Source organism: Aptenodytes forsteri, unplaced genomic scaffold (assembly GCF_000699145.1).
Source record: "Aptenodytes forsteri isolate BGI_AS27 unplaced genomic scaffold, ASM69914v1 Scaffold236, whole genome shotgun sequence".
Classification (NCBI taxonomy): domain Eukaryota; kingdom Metazoa; phylum Chordata; class Aves; order Sphenisciformes; family Spheniscidae; genus Aptenodytes; species Aptenodytes forsteri.
The window spans coordinates 1258364-1278381 of record NW_008794456.1 but is presented as its reverse complement, the minus strand read 5'-3'; the positions used below and the strand labels follow the sequence as shown (position 1 = coordinate 1278381).

At 46.0% G+C, this 20018-nt stretch overlaps 1 protein-coding gene across 3 annotated transcripts in view; it reads left to right on the top strand.

The window, feature by feature from the left end:
• The window catches only part of EXOC6B (exocyst complex component 6B), a 271015-nt gene that overhangs the window by 125322 nt on the left and 125675 nt on the right, over nucleotides 1-20018 (top strand). For all 3 annotated transcript variants that reach the window (XM_009290673.2, XM_009290672.2, XM_019474974.1), the window contains exons 9-15: nucleotides 10270-10353; nucleotides 10516-10562; nucleotides 11807-11927; nucleotides 14438-14509; nucleotides 14962-15059; nucleotides 15972-16077; nucleotides 17239-17348. In XM_009290673.2, the coding sequence (XP_009288948.1) occupies nucleotides 10270-10353; nucleotides 10516-10562; nucleotides 11807-11927; nucleotides 14438-14509; nucleotides 14962-15059; nucleotides 15972-16077; nucleotides 17239-17348 (638 nt within the window). The remainder of the gene's footprint in view (nucleotides 1-10269; nucleotides 10354-10515; nucleotides 10563-11806; nucleotides 11928-14437; nucleotides 14510-14961; nucleotides 15060-15971; nucleotides 16078-17238; nucleotides 17349-20018) is intronic.

Genomic DNA, 20018 nt, shown 5'->3' with positions numbered 1-20018 from the left:
GCTCCCTAATCTTTACCCACCAGATTTGTTGGGAGCTGCGCGGGCAGCTGCTGGCCCGGGGACGGGAAGCGCCTCTGCGGGTCACGCCTGGGCCACGGCGCCGAGGACGCGCCAAGACAAACACGGCTTACGAGGGCCATCGCGCTAATCACCGGAGCCCCTCGTTAAGCGGGGATGGTCCTTAGCGCGGGTACCTGTTGCGGGCGTGGGGTGATGCCGAAGCAGCGGGGCTCCCCGAAACACCGCGATTTGCTTCATCCCTACCCAGCTCATCTTCAGATTTTATTACTTTTTGTAACAAAACCTCCTGCACGCCGTGCTGGATGTGCTGCCGGGCTCGAACATTAGAGGGCATCTCCTCCTCACGCTTCTTTATTTTCTCTTTTTTTTTGGTGTGTTTTGTTTTAGTGCAGCTTAATCTATAGGGCCGTCTTTAAAAAGCAAATAGAGCATTTGACCTGCTGTGCAAATTAGCCATATGGTGAAGTGTAATATCCCGCTGACCCTCATTACCGTGCAGTATGAAAAGCTCTCCCCTTTTCACATGCAAGCATATTAAAGTGGCCTTTTCAGCATTTTCTTCCATATAAAACTGTCTTCACTCCCGTGGCCAAGCAGTTAAAAGGGAACTCCAGCTGCAGCCAGGAGGGTGAAATTAAAGGCTTTACCCTCGTCTAAATGGAAAATAGATATTGCTTCCTATAGACAGGGCTAGGGAACAATGCTGCGCCGCCGGCTCCGGCAGTGGGACGGGGGGATAATGGCCTTATTTTCTGGGAGGAAGGAGCCCGGCTCCTTTGAGAGAGGAGCTGTTGGGTGTCCACCTTGGAGGAAGGGGGAAAAAGGGGGAAATTTTACCTATTTTCCTCTATGGTTAACTATTTCATGGCCAAGCCGGTGGGAAGCAGTGAGAAGCTGTGTCAGGACCTGCTGCAGGACCCAGAGTTTTCCTTAGGACAAGCGGTGGCTCTTGTGCCGCTTTGCATCAGAGCTAAAGAAAAGCCACGTGCATCTCCGCCCCGCAGAGAATTGGCTCTAAATTCTCTGGTGCACTGATGCCCTTATATTCCTTGTTTGCCTGACCGGGGCTGGCTGGGAGCTCACCTGGGCTCCTGGTGCCAGGCCCGAAGGGATCAGGAGGGTATTTCTCTCCCATCTTCTCCACCTCTGCTGATGGAAGTGGCCCAGGTAGCACCGCCAGCATCTGCCAACCACATCGGACTAGTTGGTGGAGCAGGAGGGAGGTAACTTTATCTGTTGGACCCAGACTTCAAGCTTTGCTTTCTTCTTGCTTTTGCTTTGTAAATTTTTTTGCTTTCAAACTTTGCTTTAAATTAACTTACCAAACAAACAATCAGAGAGAGGGGAGGGAGCACTAGAGCTCCTATGGACTCTTCTGGGTTGGCTTTCTGCTCTTGTGGCTCTCGCTAGTTCTCAGAGTTTCTTTCAACTGACTAGCTCATGACCTTGGTACTATGTGATCTCTGGAGCACTCCTTTCCTTTGGCATGGCCTTCAGTTCTGCTCCTTGGTCTTCTTCCACTTTGCTAGGCATCAATTATTTTTTTTTTTAAGTGCTTGAGTACAGGTCCACTAAGTCAGGCAGTTCCTATCAGTGCACCACTGTTGGACGTAAGCCCTGAAGCATCTGAAACATGAAATTCACCTTGAAACTTGGGATTTACCGATTTAAAGAAGGGAATGGGTGATGGTCTTCCATCTGGGGTACCAGCTGGAGTCAGGGTTAGGTGAAGCAGAGATCAAATCCTGCCTGGGCAGGGCTGAGCTGGTAGGAAGAAGATGGCTCCATGCGTGTGCCCATGGCCCTTTTATTTGTAGGAAGAGATGCACAGCGTAGTGAGATACTGGCCAGCAGAGCAGCACAGAAAATCAGTCTAGCCAGGATGGTGGAGACGTCCCTGGTCAGGACGTGGTGGGGCTGTGACTGTTGTCCACTTGCGTGTGCTCGTTCAGCCGTGCAGGACACATGGAGATGAATGCGGCTGCTTGAGAGCATGCACAGCTCTGCAACCCTTGGAGGGAGAGGCTCACCTCAAAAGCGGCGCTTGCCGTACCGCCGCTCTCTCTTCCCCCCACGCAATTTTCTGGTTAGCTTTATCTTTTTGTTTTCAGTATCGAGGTGGTGTTTACAGTCAACAAGCAGTTCCACGGGGCTGAGCAAGAGCCTCCTTTTTGATCCTGATTCAGCAAAGTGCTTACATGCTCAGTGCTGAGCACCTGCACATGTACCCGTGTGCCTCTGTGATATTATTTGGGAATATTTATGTTTTTAAAGTTAAGCATCTGCTTAAGAGTCAGACTTCTTTGTGTTTCATTAGTGGCTACTGGTGTTCTCTTGTCTTGATAGATCTTCATAGAATCATAGAATAGTTTGGGTTGGAAGGGACCTCTAAAGGCCATCTAGTCCAACCCCCCTGCCCTGGGCAGGGACATCTTCAACTAGATCAGGTTGCTCAGAGCCCCGTCCAACCTGACCTGGAATGTTTCCAGGGATGGGGCATCCACCACCTCTCTGGGCAACCTGGGCCAGTGTTTCACCACCCTCAGCATAAAAAATTTCTTCCTTCTATCTAGTCTCAATCTCCCCCCCTTTAGTTTAAAGCCATTCCCCCTTGTCCTGTCGCAATGGGCCCTGCTAAAAAGTTTGCCGCCATCTTTTTTATAAGCCCCCTTTAAGTACTGACAGGCTGCAAGAAGGTCTCCCTGAAGCCTTCTTCAGGGCATGTTAAACTTATTTTCCAAGCTTGTTTTCTTGCAACTTATTTCTAACTAAGTGTACAAGCTCCTGTTGGTTTCTTTAAGCGCTGGACAATCATCTCTCCTTAAAACAAACTGCCCCTTTTAGGTAGTTTTGGGGTAAAAAGTAGTTATTTGCATGATTTTAAAACTTCTCTGCTGCTTTTGACAAGGTAGGTCCCACCCAAACTGCTGCTCTGAGCTGTTGAGCCGTCGGGGCAGGGGTTGTACATGTGGGTCTGGTTTTGGGTATGCCTGTGAAACTCTGGGGTTACAGGAGCGGAGTAGAAGTGGGATGCAGGTTTGACTGAGCGGCTCTTCGGCATTGATACGATGCCAAGTGTTGTTTGGCACTTGTAGGCAAATTAAAATGAAACACTATCTACAGGGGCCGTTTCAGCCAGGTGAGGGGTGACGCATCGCAGCACTCTTGCTCACTCACATGGGGGAAAAGGAATATACTGTTACTTGTTGAAATGAGACTGAGATTGGCTGAACTGTGAATATAACCCCCCTGAAATGGGACTTCTGGCCCCAGTTCTGGCCCTTCCTCCTCGCAGAACATGACACATGGGAAATGGCTGGGGATCAGGACATTTGGAGCGCAGGCTGGGAAATAAGCCATGTGTAAAATACCTGGAGGCTTCAAAATCTTTGCGTAGTCTGCTTGTAAAGCGTGTTTCTCACAGGATAGGGTCATCCAGGTGAGAAGGGACCTCAGGAGGTCTCTAGTCCAACCTCCTGCTCAGAGCAAGTCAGCTGTAAGATCAGACCAGGTTTCTCAGGGCTTTATCTAGTCTGGTCTTGAAAGCTTGCAAGGATAGAGACTGTAAAACACCTTTGGGGAACTCTTTTTGCTGCCTGACAGTTCTCGTTGTGAAAAACCTTTTTGTTACAACCAGTCAAAATGTCTCTGTTTCATTTGTACCCGTTGTCTCTCCTGCCGTGAACCACTGTGAAGAGTTGGCCTGGCTTCATCTTCTGAATGACCTCCTCATAGATGTTAGGGTTAGATCCCCAGATGCTTTTGGCTGCTTTTTCCACGAGGATGCACTGTTGGTTCATGTTCAGCTTGCTGCCTACCAAAACTTACGGTCCTTATCCACAGAGGTGCTCCCAAAGCAGTGGTCCTCATCCGTATTGTTGCAAGGGGTTCGGGGGTTTTCCTTTTCATATGTGAGATTTGGCATTTGTCCTCACTGAATTTCATTATGTTCATGTTGGCCCATTCCTCCAGCCTGCCGAGACCCCTCCAGATGGTGGCCCTGACCTCAAATGTATTGACTTTTCCCCCAGTTTGGGGTCATCTGCAAAGCGGATGAGACCACGTCCATTGCCTCCTCCAGGTCATTGATGAAGACGTTAAGCGAGGCAGGTCCCACAACCCCCACTGTCATTCTCCACTTGTTACAGGCCTCCATGTAGAGCATGACCCATTAACCCACAACCTTCTGAATCCAGCCATCTAACCGGGTATGGGTGGGTACCAACTGGGTACCCATCAAGCTCATCAGTCATCCACACTGACGTCTTAACTTAGGTAGAATGGATTGGATTTTGGGAGCTCCACAGTAAATTCTCCAAGTGAACAAGGAGCCATTTGAAGGCAGACTTTCATAGGTAGATGAATACTGATCTGCTTCTTGGGAAACAGTTGTGCGAGCCCTTGAGATGGGCTGTGTAGGAGTGGAGCTGTGCTTTTGTGAGATGCTGTGTAAGTCTCTTTTAAAGGCGGGAGAATTCCTGAAACATGTGCCTGAGAATTTTTGTGGACCGAAGTCAAAGGAGGATGAAGAGCCAGCGAAAGCCAGAGATAAATTTAAGAGAAGCTCAGGTCATGCAGTAGCTGGTGCTAATACAGTACTAAATCCAGATGGGCCGTGGGCTTAAGGTTCTCACTAACAAGGAAGAAAGCCAAATCCATCGCTGTTTGCTTAAACCAGAGCTGCAGTGACGCGAATGGCGTGGTCTGTGGATCGGGTGCTACAAAAGCGTTCTCCAATGGATTGGAAACTAGGCTGTTACAAGTGAATTGGGTCTTGTTCTGCTTGTTCCGCTGTCCACATACATACACTGATCTAAGCAGAACTGGGGTTTATCAAGGGAGGAATCTACTCAGTATATATTACCATAGCACATCACCTTGCTTACTGTTATTGTAATGACATTTTAATGTAAGAGCTTAGAAGATCCACTCATTTTTGGGGAACGGACTAAACGATGTTGCAAGTGCAAAGTGTTTGAGACGGCTCAGCCAATAATGTCACCGTGGGAATGATGGGTTATCGATGGTCCGTGTTACCCAGTTGCACGCAGCAAGTAAATTATCATTATGTGAAGTACACAGGGTGCATTTCTGCTTCCAGGTAAGCAGAAATTTAGTAATCCACGCTATTGTCATCTATGTGTTCCGGATCCAGAAAGTCCCATTTTACTGGGCATTTTAATTATTTGCTGAGGACAACAGCAGAATAAAACTTACAGCACGTTTTTCCTCATGTAATTCACAACTAGATTTGCTTTCAGCTCTCTGCTGCTCCTGCATTATGAAACTTTTTTGGGTATTTTCAGCTGTTGTTTTTGCATTCTTGTGATTATATTCTGTTTTCCCTTATGTGGTGTTCATCTGCGATCTTAATTATCTGCCTCTCATTGCCAACTCCGTGAACTCTGAAGCTAATTTGAGAAGGAAAGTTCTGCCCGGCAATTTTAAAAATATGAGGCATTATTGAGGGTTTTTCCTGGACTGGATTACAATAAATGTGTAGTTTGGAAGCATAGCTTTGGATTCTTCCTGCTCACTTAAAGAGATTGAGAATTGGGTGAAACCTATTCTCATTAAAACTGAATAGATGAATAGGGAAGGGACCACCTTCTCCTCTCCCCACTATGAGTACTTGATTTCCCCAAGTTATGGGTAGAGCTCACAAGAAACCCAGAAGAGCAAGGATGCTGCCTCTGTAATGATATGTATTAGCAGCGTCTTGCTTCTGCAGAAGGTCAGTGGTGGATTTGGAAGTCCGTGAGAGGTTGGGGCTGGGAGTTGCTCCTTCAGTAGTCTTTCCCAAGTGTTCCTCGTTCTCAGACCTGCTGTATGCCGCTTGAGATCTGCATGTGCAGCATGGGTTTTGTTGAAAAAGAAAAGCGTCACAGGTGCAATGCATCTTCACAGAGTAAAATAGCTGCTTTTAGGGGAACAGAAAAGAAAGAAAAAAGTTGGACTGTTTCCCACCGAGGGGACATGGAGAGCAGGAATAGGGCACGTGCGTGCACAGCTCTGCTCCGAGCTTATGTGCTCGCGTGCAGGTCAGCTCCTGTCTGGTATTTTTATCGAAGCATTGATTGATGAAGGTGGTGTTCCGTGTGGGTATCGTGCCACGCTGAAACATTCAGGAGATTTTGGAGCAAATCTTTTATTCAGCCCAAGACGTATTCCAAGCAGATGCTGGCATACCTCCCTGGACCAAGAGGCTGAGCCTGGACAGCCTGAGTGATGCTGTCAAAGTCACTTCTCACAATTCCTTGCATACAGCATTTAGGTTCCAAAATATTGCCTTTGAAAACGGGAGGTAAGGACAGGATTGGTTAAATGTGAAAAAACCACCAGGCATGGGGCTGGGAGAGGAGGAAGGGATTGAAGTACAAATACTACGTGGTGTTTCAGATGAGTAGTCTATAAAACACGGGGTCTCATAGTCTGTTCTGGATACCTTTTTGGTGTGGTTTCTTTCTGTTTGGTTTTTTTGCTTTGCTTTTTTTTTTTTTTTTTTTTACCCAGAGGAAAACAATATTAAAAAATAGAGTACAGAAGAGTAGTATTATCTGAAGACCTGATAAGTTGAATAGTCATAAATAGGCCAAATGTGGGAAACTGGGTGGTCTAAGCTAAAACTGCCACCAAAGGGAAGAAAGACTTCCCGTGTTTAGGAGAATATAATACGCGAGCAATGAAAAGATCTAGGGAGATGATGGAGGAATGCACTTAAGAGAAAAGGATGAAATTACGTGCAAGAAAAATGTGGATAGTATCAAGAGAGGTTTTTTGGGAGAAGTTTTTTCATTGGAGGAGCCTCTCATGAGAGAGTCCCTAATTCTTGGGGCAGTCAAAAAAGGCTCAAGAAAGAAAATACAGGGAACAGTGCATTGGGAGGGAGATGGTTTTGGTCAAATTGGCAGGTCTCTAGGCCATAAATTTTAGGGAAACTGTTAAAATGTGAATATGGTCTACATTTTTTTGGGGAATGGTTTCAAAGGTCTTTGCTGTTCCTTCTCTTCTACTACAGGTAAAGCCATTTATTGGGTTGGAACAAGGAGGACGTGGCATCCAAAACCTTCTAAGCACCCTGTGAGGCTGAAAGGGCTTCCCTCCAAGGTTGAGAGGCAGGCTTATAGTGAATCCTTCATACGATATCTCCAGCCCAGCTCAGATCACTCTTGCCTCTTGTGTCTGTGGAAGACATTTTTTCCTCTGAAAGTGCAATCCAAAATAGTTTAATTTTCAGAGAATATTATGAAGTTGGTCCAGATGCTTCATCTTCCTCAAAAGCCATCAGTAAAATAGGGATAGAAAACTGGCTTGTCCCCAGTGGCGAAGGAACTGAGTGATGGGGTGTTGGGGGTTTTGGCTCTCGGCCATGGGGATGCGTGCTTCCCGCTGCCCTGTCCCCCACAACCTCGTGACTTCTGCCTCTCCCAGCACTTGGTGACCACCACCATCCTCTGGGTGCTCCTGAGGAGCTGAGGGGAAAGTGGTCACATCAAATGGAGAGGCTTTTTAATGAGGTGAACGGCTACAGGATGAGGCCTGTGGTGTCGCAGGGTGATGGGAGGATGGGCAGAGCTGTGCTGGAAGTGGAGCCGCATGTGGGATGACTTCTTGGCCTTTCTTTCCTGAAGAAATGCATGGTGAGGGTGGGGTGAGCAGGAACGATCTGTTCTCGGAGCTCAGTTGGAGGGATGAGGGAAAGTGATTTCAGCTGAACTTAATTGCTGTGGCGTAGTCTTAGCAGAAATCTTCAAAATCTGGTATTAAAAGGACTGATTGGTTTCAGACCGGCCTCCTGCTCCTGATGAACTGCTTTCCAAGTTTCCAGTAAGTCCTTGAGGTCACCACAAAATCTTGCCTGCGTAGCTTGGGGAGATGGAGCTTATGCGTGTTCAGTAACGGGGAATTAATTACCCACTGACTTCCATGTGATGTTGCATAAAGCTAAACGCAGTGGCTGGCGTGAGCGACTAACTGCCATGGCAGCTGTGCTGGCGGTTGTGGCTGAACCTCTGTGTGCTCTTGCCTTTGATGGTGCCATACATTAATTTATTAAAGAAATGGGGAAAAAAACACCCTCAGTTTTGAATTTGCACCACAAATTCATTGGTAGCAGTGGGCTGCGCTAAGTTAGTAAGTAGCTTCACTCAAACATTTCAGTGATGCTACCAGAGATGAGTTGTCTCATGGTCAGGATGGAGATGATCAGGGTTTTTTGTGCCACTTGTGTCGGTTTTGAGAGGTGAGGCACAGCAGGATTTAACAAATATCTTAAGTCCGGTCCAGTCAGTGGCAGGGTGGGAACAGCCTGTTCTGTCTTGGTTCTCCTGCGGCACTGCCAAAATTGAGAGGAGATGGGTGACACCAGCATCCTGAGAAGCACCGGCTCCCAGGCCTGGGAGAGGACCTCGAAGGGAGGTCAGAGATCCCTGCTTGTAGGTCCTCCGAAGGGGGCTAGCGCTTAGCTTGATAAAAATTGTAATAATCCTCCCTGTTCTGGGTCTAAGCTGTAGATCACTGATTTCTGGCTCATGACCCTTCCCTTTCCAGGGGGAAACGGGTTTTGAGAGCATTGAGAAGACATATGACATGGAAATGCTGGTTCCCAGATAGTTTCTGTTTCTGAAAAGCTTTCTTAAGATGTCAGATTACTTGTAGGTTCAAGCTGATGCAGGATTGCAGGAGAAAGACTTGGATTTATACCTGATCCCGGTTTGTCCCTTGCTGGGACCATTGGCACCACTGATGGATGGATGGACGTGCCTGGCATGGATCAGGAGCTGCCCATCCTGTGCACGCCTGATATTCAGCTAGGATAAAAAGTATAATTCAGAGACAAAATCCATGGTATAAATCTGTGTAATCTTTGCAGTGCATGTGCATGGTCGCAAGAAGGTTTTTTTGATGAATTTTAGCACTGTTGGGAAGGGCAGTACCGGGTGGGAATGCTCCTGGGCACATCAGTAAGGCTAAATTTTTGTTTAAGCCTTGAGCTCCAGCTTGTAGAAGACAAGGAGCAAGTCGTGCTACAGCTCCTCAGGGGCTCATTGCAGACATTTCGTAAGAACCCCTTTAGTCGAGGGCATCCTAAGGCAGCCTGGTGGTATAATGCCATAGTAGCTGGAGAATCATTAAATCAGCACCAGGTTTTTCTTTTAATTAATTTATTTTTTTGTAGTAGAGAAGGCTGATGGCTGGTGCCTTGCTCAGGTGAGACCTGTTCTTCTGCGTTGTTTGTTTTGTGAATTCCAAATGAGATTTTTTTTTTTTTTTTTTTGGCTTGGAACAGTTCAAAGCAAGACCTTGTCCCTTCTCTGAAGTGTTTATAATCCAATTTCAGACATAAAACAGCCCGGGCGTGGAGGAGGGAGGAACAGGCAGGGATAAAACGGCAAGGTTTTACATAGCCTAGGGGACTGGGGCGGTAGGCGGACGTCTGAATGCCTCAGCGGGTCGATGGCATTTGAGGATCCTCATGAGTTTTTTGCCTGGGTGGGGATGCTCAGATGTAGCCTGGCTTGGTAAAACAAGCCACCTACGGAAGAAGCCCCCAGAAGAGCAGTTCAGGTCCCCGCCGCAGCGCCCGGCGTGGGTGGGCAATGCCTGTGGAGAGGAGCTCGGGTGTTCGGCTTTTGGGACTAACGGGCTCTCCTCTGGAGGCTCAGACCCACAGTAATGCTGGGAGAAAATGAGCTCAAAAACCTATTTTATTTTTCCCAATTGTATAGACCAGTCTCATAAATTGCTATAACCCACACAAGCACATTTTTCCTAAATTCCCTGATGTTTGTGGCTTTGCATCACTGCACCCAAGAATCAGTGGAAGAATTTCTGGCATTGTTTGTCCCCTCTTTCTTTTTGCTAACACTAGAAATTGGTTGTTTCACTGCCCCCACGGTTAAGTAAATCTGATATTTGTCCATGTTGTGGTCCGGTAAAGAAGCTGGTTGCATGCCTCCATATACCACATCTGCACGGTGATACTGGAAAACGGGTACAGAAGAGTTAATCAGATACTCTTATACCTGAACAGCTGATTTTTTGGCTTGGTGTTTAGAGAAAAACTCTTTGTCATCTGATGTTTGGATTGAATTTTGCAGGAAAGCGTTGCACAGATACGCTGGAGGAATATGAGGTTTGCATCTTAAACGCAGTATATTGCAAGTTGACGGTAAACGCAGGGTATTGCAAGTTAACGGTTAATGCAAACCGTTATAATTACTTGAATTAATCTCTTCTGTTTTCCAGGGCGCCCGAGAAACCTTTGAGAACTACTACAGGAAGCAGAGAAGAAAACAAGCCAGATTGGTCCTCCAGCCTCCTTCAAACATGGTACGATGGTCCCCTACTCGCAGTGCCCAAACTTGCTCTGCCGAATAAAGGAGCGGAGGGTTATCTCTGGGCATGTTGTTGCCGGTGGGTGGTGTCTAATTCATTTCCAGTTGCTCTTGGTCACCATTGTTTTAATCTTTGCTCGCTTTTTCTTTGTTGCAGCATGAAACTTTAGATGGCTACAGGAAGTATTTTAATCAAATTGTAGGGTAGGTATTCTTTTTTATATGCATCCTCGCTAAATATGTGTGCGCTGTGCTGTTGAGGAGCCCAAAAAGAAAGAGCGAGGAGGGAATGGTGATCTTTTTGAGGGCCCTTTAAAGGGAGCCAAAACAGGAAAAAAAAAAAGGTGGTTTGGGCTTTTTACGTGTTTTAGAGTGTATTTTATAGCACCCATGAACTCTGCTGTGTCACTAGTGGGAGCATGGAGGAATCTGCCAGCTCATGTACAAGCGAGCACATTTCTGGGAATTTGAGGATAAATAATCTCTGTGGACTATGTGGATCTACTTGCCCCACTAATGAGATGAATAGGCCTTAATTATTCTTTAATATTTGATAATTATTCTTTGGTTATTTTCCTGGTAAAGGAGGTGATTCTCAAGCCTCTATTCCTATGAGCTTCTTATTGCACTCAAATTTGACAAGAGTCTTCCAAAAGCAGCCGAGCTCTAAGAGAAGGCAACCTAAGACCACTAATCTAGCAAAGATAGGGTACAATATTGAAATTTCTTCAGCTAACGATAATACTTTCAACATCTAATTGCAACCATCACAAAGGCAATATGTGCTGCTGCTCACCTTCTCACGCAGCTCCGTGCTCCTGGGCTGAATTTCCCTGACAAAACACAGCTGAGATTTTGTGCGTTGCTGGTTTAAAATGTACAGTGCCACGCTCGCGCCCCGAAAAATACAGTTTCTTTTTGGCCAGCGTGTTTGATAACTGGGGATTGGAGTGAACTGACTGCCTTTAAATGGTTGTGAGCGTGTGGCGTATCCGGGTGCAAGAGAGTATTTTTCTCTGCAGTTACAGCATTTTTCCCTGCAGTTTAAGTATTTTCCCCTGCAGTTAACCAGTTGTAATACGATTGCTGCTGGCTGGAGCAGAGTTTAATCAGCGGTTCTTGTCCAAATAACAGGGTGGAGAACTTAGAGAGGGGAAATTCTGCCTTTGTGTATACATAGAGCGGTATTACTAGGAGCAACTGTGTTTTAGCTCACTTCTGTAATACAGTGAAACATCATATAAAATACTGCGATGTTAAAAATAGGTGAATAAAGTGTTTAGCGTTGGCTATGTTTGATACAGATACTACTGCAAATCTGAGCTTGCTCTGGAGATTTGTGGATGTGCAAATGCCGCGTATCCCTCGCATGCGGTGTTTGCAGATCTCTTTTGATGTCTCGAAACCTGTAACTTTTGATAATAGTGCCATTTTCTCCCCTCCGTTAGGTTTTTTGTAGTTGAAGATCACATCTTGCATACAACGCAGGGCTTGGTAAATAGAGCCTATATTGATGAGCTGTGGGAGATGGCGTTATCAAAAACTATTGCAGCACTAAGAACACATTCAGTAAGTAAAAGCCCCGGATCACTCAGCTGTTGCTTGAGTATGACTTGACATGCTGGAAATACTGGCTTTTACAGTAGTAGTCTTTGTTTTGCCTCTTTTCCAATGACCCTTTGTAAAACAATAACATGAAAATACACTGCTATTTCCCCAAAAGCTTTCTCCAGCTTTTTTTGCCTCTTGATGCACTGCATTCCCCTGTATCAAACTCTCAATATTTTGGGGGACTAGGAAGAAGAAAATAGTGGTTTGATGTTTTTCCTGTTACTTCGCTGATCACTTTTGAGGAGCACCAGCAGAGGGAGTCGGTTTGTCCCGGAAAACGGGGAAAAAAGCATCTACTTGGCACCCTAAAGTGTGACCCTGTTTGAAATTCCCTTAAAGTTCATGGCAGTGAATGGGCTGCTATCAAACTGCAAATCATTTGTGCATAAAAAGACACTAAATAGACTTCTTATTCTTTAATACTGAAAGAAGTTTGGAAAAATTGTTTGTTGCTTTGGTATTTCTCTACTTGAGCAAAAAAAACCAAAGCCAATTGCAAAAAACGTACAATTTTCTTCCAGTTTTGCGTGACCTGATATAATGTTGTACTGGTTCAGCTGGGAGCACTGGAGTTTTCTGAAAACCCCGTTGGTTTATGGGATGACAAAATTGGATTTGACCATAACAGAAAAAGCATTAATGACTTTCTGCAAGTCCGTTTTCAAGTTGTTGGGCCATTTTCTCCAGGGAAAACAAAGTATTAAATCACTGAAATCCCCCTGCTGCTCGGGGACGGCAGTGCCGTCCGAGAGCACGAGGATGCTGCTGGCTCACGTCAGTGCAGGCCTGCATCTAACGTGATGTAACAGGCACGTGGTGGTACCCAAGTGATAACGGTGTCACTGCTCTTCGCTGAGAAAAGCCTAACGTTTCTGCCTGGAGACGCAGTATGCTGCTTCCTCCAAACCACACTGAGTTTTGCATTTACGTGCCCCTGACTTTAGCTTAGCGTGGTTGCCCATGGGCCGTGTTGCCGAAGAGCTGCTTGGCTTTACCTGTGTGGGTGGGGATAATCCAGGTGATGGACCTGGAGCTCGTTGGGATGAGGGACCGCAGAGGCTTCCCGGGGCGCTCTGGCTCCGTCCGGCACGGCAGTTGTGTTGACTAGAAAGCTGCCTTCTTCCACTTAAGCTTCTGTGTTACGAAAAGAGATAAACACAGAGATGTACACCCCGCTGGGTTGTAAACCTGTGTTTATTTTCTTTTTAAGTGGGGTTTTCTGCTAGGTGAAAGCCGTGAGAGTAAGCCAGGTACAAACACGGTGTTTTTCAATTTTACCAGCTTTGTTGCCATGACAAGTTGTTTTAAGTGATGCCAAACTTAATGCACGAAGTGGCTGCCGGGCAGGGATTTTTTTTCAGTAATCATGAAATGTTAGATGATTTCTCAACGCTAGTATTGTGGTCATCACCGTCACCTCTATGCGCTGCTCAGTCTACAGCTCCCATATAGACCGGTGCCGTCTATCTCATATTGCCGTTGAGACTTGATGGAGGGCTCTCACATCAGTGAGGCTGTTTCGGTTCTTCCCCTTCAGCCAAACTTACGCCTGGATTTTCTTCCTTGCTGCAGACAGGGCCATCTTTTATCACTTCTGATAGCTTTAGGGCATTATCTTTCTTTCTGACTTTCTTTTTTGGACAGTGAAATGGAAAATGTGTCTCTTCCAGTCTTTCACATTGATTAATGGAGTCATTCCTCCTTGAGTTTCCAGTGAGCTTTAAATCTGTTTCTCCTTCCAGCTTATGATCACTGATTCTATATTTGGTAAGAGTCTGTCTGAAACTCTACATATTTCAGCACAGGGAGGTTGTCTGCTGTGTCCAGAGAGCACACGAAGCCTGTGGGTAACGCGGGGTGGCTCTGGGGGGACGATCAGCGCTGTCACTGGGCTGAGTTGTGTCTTCAGGGTTTCAAGCAGTATCCTGACCCGTAATAAGTACTTGTATTGTAGCTCTGGCCATTAATGTTGCTGAAATATAGTCATGCAGCATGTTTTTTCTCAGCCGGAACCACTTAGCAATGCAGCCTTCGCACGGGGCTCGGGGATGCCTTGCTGCGATGCTTCATTACAGTCAGGCGCAACACACTAAATATTAAATGAGAGGCGCTGCTGTCGTCTTGGTATGACAGCGCGCTGATTTGCTTCATCCCCTCTCGCTTCCCCAGCAGCTCCTGGGTAATCTTAGAGACACTTCAGGTATCTCTAGAGCTACCGAAATCCTTATTCATCATGGAGAGCCTCAAGAGCAGCGCGTTACGAGGAGAGATACCCTTATCAGCGTGCCTTCCCTCGCCCTGTACAACGTTAGGGCATGGACTGTAGGATAAAAGCTGCTGATCATAAGACTGTATGGCATGCCTATGTATTTATTATCACTCAAGTGATAACGCAGGAGGGCTGAGAGCAATATTTTTCCCGCGTGCTGCAGTTAAAACCATGTTTTAATTTCTTCTCTTCTTTGCAGTCCTACTGCTCGGACCCGAGCCTTGTGTTAGACTTGAAGAACCTCATTGTCCTCTTTGCAGATACACTCCAGGTATGTGGCTGTTGGCGACCGCTCTTTATCTTGCTCAACAGTTGTGCTGCTCTCAGATCGTGTCCGTCAGCAGGCTTAAATGGCTGATGTGGGCTTGCTGTGGTGTCCCAGCTTCTTTTTTAGCATTGTGGTACGTGAATTGTGGTGCCCGATGGACAGCCTGGTTCGCTCTGCATGTGGGGTGGCCAGCCTGTGGGCAAGGACCAAGCCTTGGCCACCTTGCCAAGCCCTTGTGCCTCCTGCCCACACCCAGCCCAGCCTTTAATAGCCCTTGGTCCTACCACCTTGGTAAAACACCACCTAAATCCCTCCACCAGCACCGTTCACCTCTGTGGTGGTGGTAGGGGAGAATTTGCCCGTGCGCTCCCTATTAAATAGAGAAAATAATCTTCAGCTGCCTGTTGGTGACTTTTTCTTATCTGAAGTTGCTCTCTTCCCCCACGCCACTGCAGGGATACGGCTTCCCGGTGAACCAGCTCTTTGACATGCTGTTGGAGATCCAAGACCAGTATAGTGAAACCCTGCTGAAGAAATGGTCAGGAGTTTTCAGGTAAGAAGCTCTTTAAGCAAGCTCATGAGATGTACCTTACAGAGTAGTTTTGGCCCATAAATAAAATCTTTTGAGAGATTAGTAGCAAGCTCATGTTTAAATTTTGGGCAACAGTAAGCTTCAGCCTGAGCTTTTCTTGGACCAGGGAGAGCCAATTTAAATACAGTTGTGAGGATCCTGTGTGTGGTGAGATCTGTGCAATAAATTGGTGTAGACCAGAGGTTTTACATCCCAGAGGGATAAAGTTATGGTTTCATTATGGAGCTCGCTTTGACAGTCGATGGGTGGAAGGATGCAAAAATCCGGTGTTGCAGTAGCGTTGCTGTGCCCTCGCTCCAGCACTGAGCCACGTGTGTCTCAGGACATCGGTGGCATATCCCGGTGCTGCTGCTGTAAGCAAGTCCGTGAGCTGAGCAGTTGCCCACAGGTAGGGCACGATATATTATCCAGGGTCCCATGCTGTGCTTGGGAGCCACCAGCTCATCCTGTGATGGTGCTCCAGGACATCCCAGGAGGATTGAAGTGTCTCAGAGCATTGGGAAGAGGTGCTGGAGGATTGTCAATGCCCTGGTAGCTCAGCCTCCATCTTCCTCGAGTCAGGCAGGACTGAAGCTCACTTGGGCTTTATCAGGGCCAGCTGCTGAAGCTCCAGTCTGGACTAAAAGCACTGCTAAACTCTGGTCGTGGCTTTACGCACAATGAAGGCTGGAAGCTGGGAGAGATCCTTGTGTCTGGCTGCAGCAAAGATGATTTCAACAGTTGCAAACACGGGAAGAAGTTTAGGCCCATGGGGTCATATCTTTGACTGGCACCTACTTCTTAAGAGCTTCCTAACTGAGCAGTAAATCTGCAAAGTTGTGGTTGGTCTGTCGTCACAGAGCTGTCTTTCTAACTTTTCTTTTCTTTTCATAGAAATATACTTGATTCAGATAACTACAGTCCCATCCCAGTGACAAATGAAGAAGTTTATAAGAAAATAGTTGGACAGTTCCCGTTCCAGGATGCAGAACTTGAAAAGGTAATCTTGAAATGGGGAAAGTGGCGCGGCGTGTCTGCTGGTGCAGGAAAACCCGCACCCTTGTTAGTGGCGTTGAGAACTGCAAATGAAAGCATGAAAAAAACCAACCAACCCAAACCTCCAAACCAAATAAGCAACAACAAAAAAACCCAAAACTAGGGAAAAGAACAAATATACTTTCCATGTGATGCACTTCTGGCGTGGATGAGGAAAGTGCGTATAGCAATACCTCATCCATTTTGTTTTCAGATCACAGTGTACTACCGCAGCTGAACAGTGCTTGCAGTAGACAAGAGACTAGAAATATCTGCTTCCATTGGTATTTTATTCCCATTTTATGGACCGTGTTATTGAACTTTATTTGTTTTAATCTCATATTTAAAAAAAAAAAAAAAAGCCCAACAAAGTGGTATATCTTGGCTTTTGTAGAAGTGTGTGCTTGCAAAACCTAAGTGTAGCCAAATTTGACCTAACCAGTGTCCCTTAAAAGCCTGCTTGGCCTTCTGCTCCACGTCTGGCAGCCAGAGCTGCAAGCCTGGTGAACTTAATTAGGACTAGGAGGCGTTTTGATCCAAGTGTTTAGATTTCAGAAAGTCTGCATCCTTCCCCAAAAGTGTATCATGGGGTCCAGTTTCTTACTATTATGCTCTGCACCTCCCAGCCGTGAGTGTGCTGTGGGTAAAAGCTGGTTGGAAAAATCTGGTAGAGGACATCTGTTTCCTCTTGGCTTTTGGTGTTGTAAGCAAGTGCTCACCTTGGGCAGCAACTGCGGGAGGTGACCGAGCAAAACGCCTTGTGCATGGTGGGAGATAAAAGTCAAGGAGTTCTCCGACGGGTTTTTTTCATATGAGTTAGGGAGTTGGGAGAGGGAATGAGGGTCGTGTTGTGCTGCCTGCTCCCTCCTAGCTGCAAGTTTCCTTCCAGCCCGTTTCAGACTCCAAATCCCTTATGCACCCGTGTGCCATTTGTAAGTGATTATCTGGTCTTTCACTTGGCTGAAATGTTTATATAATATACAATAAATGCTGGCTTGTTGTTTCATTGCTGGACTTAGCTAAACACTAGAATTAATTTGACTGCTTGGAACATGTTGTTGGAAAGTGGTCGTCACTCCTGTTAAATATCTGCTCTTCGACTTGAATTCTCTCCTGTATTTTACAGCAGCCGTTTCCAAAGAAGTTCCCCTTTTCTGAGTTTGTGCCTAAAGTTTACAATCAGATTAAGGAATTCATTTACGCCTGTCTGAAGTTTTCAGAAGACCTTCATCTGAGGTAGGGGATGAGTGTGCTAATAGTTGTAATACGGAGGTTTTGTCTGCACTGAAAGATCTCAGCGGGATTAAAATATGAATTCTCTTCCTCAACCCTTCGTGCTGCTCAACTGCTTGGATATACCCTGTCCAGACTGGAAGCGGCTGGTAGACTCCTTGGGTCGGTAGCATGCTTCGTGTACAAAGGGCTGGCCAAGTCTTCAAAAATAGCTGCCTCATGTAGGGAAAGATAGCCCAGAACCATGCTAGCTGTATAAAAAATGAGGGGGCTGTTGCCTCTGAGATGTTTCTGAGTCAGTCGTACTAAACAGATGAATCTGGTTGTCTTGAGAAAGATAGTGATGTCCACTCATCAGCGGGTCAGTGCCTGGTATAACATCTACAACCTCCACGTGGCCTCCCCGGACTGTCCCTCAAGGAGCGCGTTGGCAGGAAAATTTTTGAGGTTTTGATTTGCCCTGTGTGTTAATGAGTTTCAGCTGCTGGTTTAGGGGTTTTGTTTTTCTTGTTTCCCATGGGAGTTTATATACAAATAATCTGATTTTTGGGTTTTTTTTTTTTTAAAGCCTCCAAAATATTCCATGTGTTTACCCTCCCTTCTCCATCCCAAGGTGCCTTGATGCTCATTTTTCCTGTGTGTGTGTGTGTGAGACTGGAAAACAACTGTTTTAGCCAGAAACTGCAAGTTGGTGCTTTCTTTTTGCACCCAGTAATGTCTTCAACTTGGTAGAGGTATATAAATGAATAACAAGATTTTTACTTGAAGGAGGGATTCTTCTTCCCCTCTGACCGTTTGCAGCACCGTACTAACAAGAGGTTGGACTCGGGGGCGCGGGGGGAGGTTTCACCTCCCTTGGCAGCTTCATGTCCTGGCCAAGGCCTGACACTGGACATTGCCCCAGTGCTGATGTGAAGCTAGGGCAGTGTTTTGGGGACTCACCAGATGTTTCAGTGCCTACACAAGGCCCTTCAGGGTTTTAATTCTCTTCCTTTGTGATAGTAATTTGGAGAGGCACTTTCTCCCCATCTTCTTCTACAGGACATGGTCGCTCATCGGTTGATGTGGAAGCACAGGACGTTTCTCACCCCACGTTTAATCTCAACCTTTCACTGGTGGCAGGTTGTTCTCTTTGTGGCTCCCAGGGCTCTTAACCTGTGGGTCACCATTAAACATCTCAGTTTCTAAAGCCGGCAGAATGGTCCGATTTCACACGGATGCTGGTTTCACCGAACCCCACCGTTGGCACTTCCCTTGCGAGTTTTGTGCTCTTTGCCATTACGGAGATGATTGGGTTTGTCAGTGAAGGGAAGAAAAGTGTCCCCTTGGGTCCCTCCTCAGGGGTCCCCCCGGACACGTTATTAAAATTCCTTTCGACATTGGATTTTCCAACCCTTTTTGAGGAGCAGTGTTGGGCTGGGGGAAGGGAGCCGAGCTCTTGGCTTTTCTAGCCAAACATTTGGAATATTTCTCTGAAAACCCCTGTTGACACTTTCTTCATTTCACCCTGACAGCTTGAATTAGGTTTTATTAGGAAGCTTGGCTACAAAGCCGGCAGCAAGTTTTCTTTCTCTTCTCTTTCTTTTTCTCCTTTGGTTGTCATTTACCTTGCACCCTGGAGTGACTGGGGTCAGCCCGTCAGTCACGGGAGGCCTGAAGGTCATGACTACTGCTATGGGATATGGGACATCAGCTGTCATTAACCCAGACAGTTCGCTTAAATACTCTGCGGTCTTTTCCTGAGGAACAGAGCCTGTGGCAGAAAATGTAGCGTGTATTTTTTCTATTTTTTTTTTTTAAACTAGCTCCTTGTATTTGTTGGACGGGAACATTCTCCTTTATGTTGATATGCTTGTGAAAGTTATTTTGCTTTTCAAGTATTTGAAGAAAATGTGGAGCTTACTGTGCATTTATAGGGGTTGCAAATTTTTTTGGTTTGGCTCTATTAATTTGATTAGGAGAAAGAAAACCTCCTTTATGTTTTCAGCAGTTCTGCCTTTGTTAAAAAGCGTTTATTTGAGCTCATCGAGGAGATGTCTTTAAAAGTATCCACTCATTGGAAGGCTTCCGCCGGTTCCAGTGGAATTTCCCATTTTAAAGATAGGGAATATCTTTGGAAAATAGTGGGTGGAAAGATGAGATGTCAGCTCTAATCTACCAGGACTTTGATTGTTTGGTTTTGGGTTTTTTTTTTTTTCCAAACAAAGCACCAATCCTGAAAGCACTTGGAATACAATTTTTAAAGTGCTGAAAATAATATAAGTACATGAAGTTATTAAAAAAAAAAAAAAAAAAAAAAAATCAGAGGCTTGAATACCTAAATCAGGTTGGACCTTTGGAAGCCCACTTCAGGAGAGAGGAGGTAAATGTAGTTTCTTTGACAGCTCATATTACTGCTTCTGTGTTACTAGTGGTCTGTGGTTGCAGACCAGGCCTGGTAACAAAGTTAGTAGATCAAATTGACATCAGACATATGTAGCGAGCAGACGCACACAAAAAATACTGTTAATTTGGGGGTTTTGTTTTCTTCTTGCATATCGAGAACGGAGATCCGACCTTTCTGTTGAACCAAGACCCAACCTCTACTTCACAGTCAAGAGCTGGCATCATACAACTGACTGGTACCATTACTCTCTGCTAACTGGCCCCACTGGTCTGGGCGCTGGGTCTGGG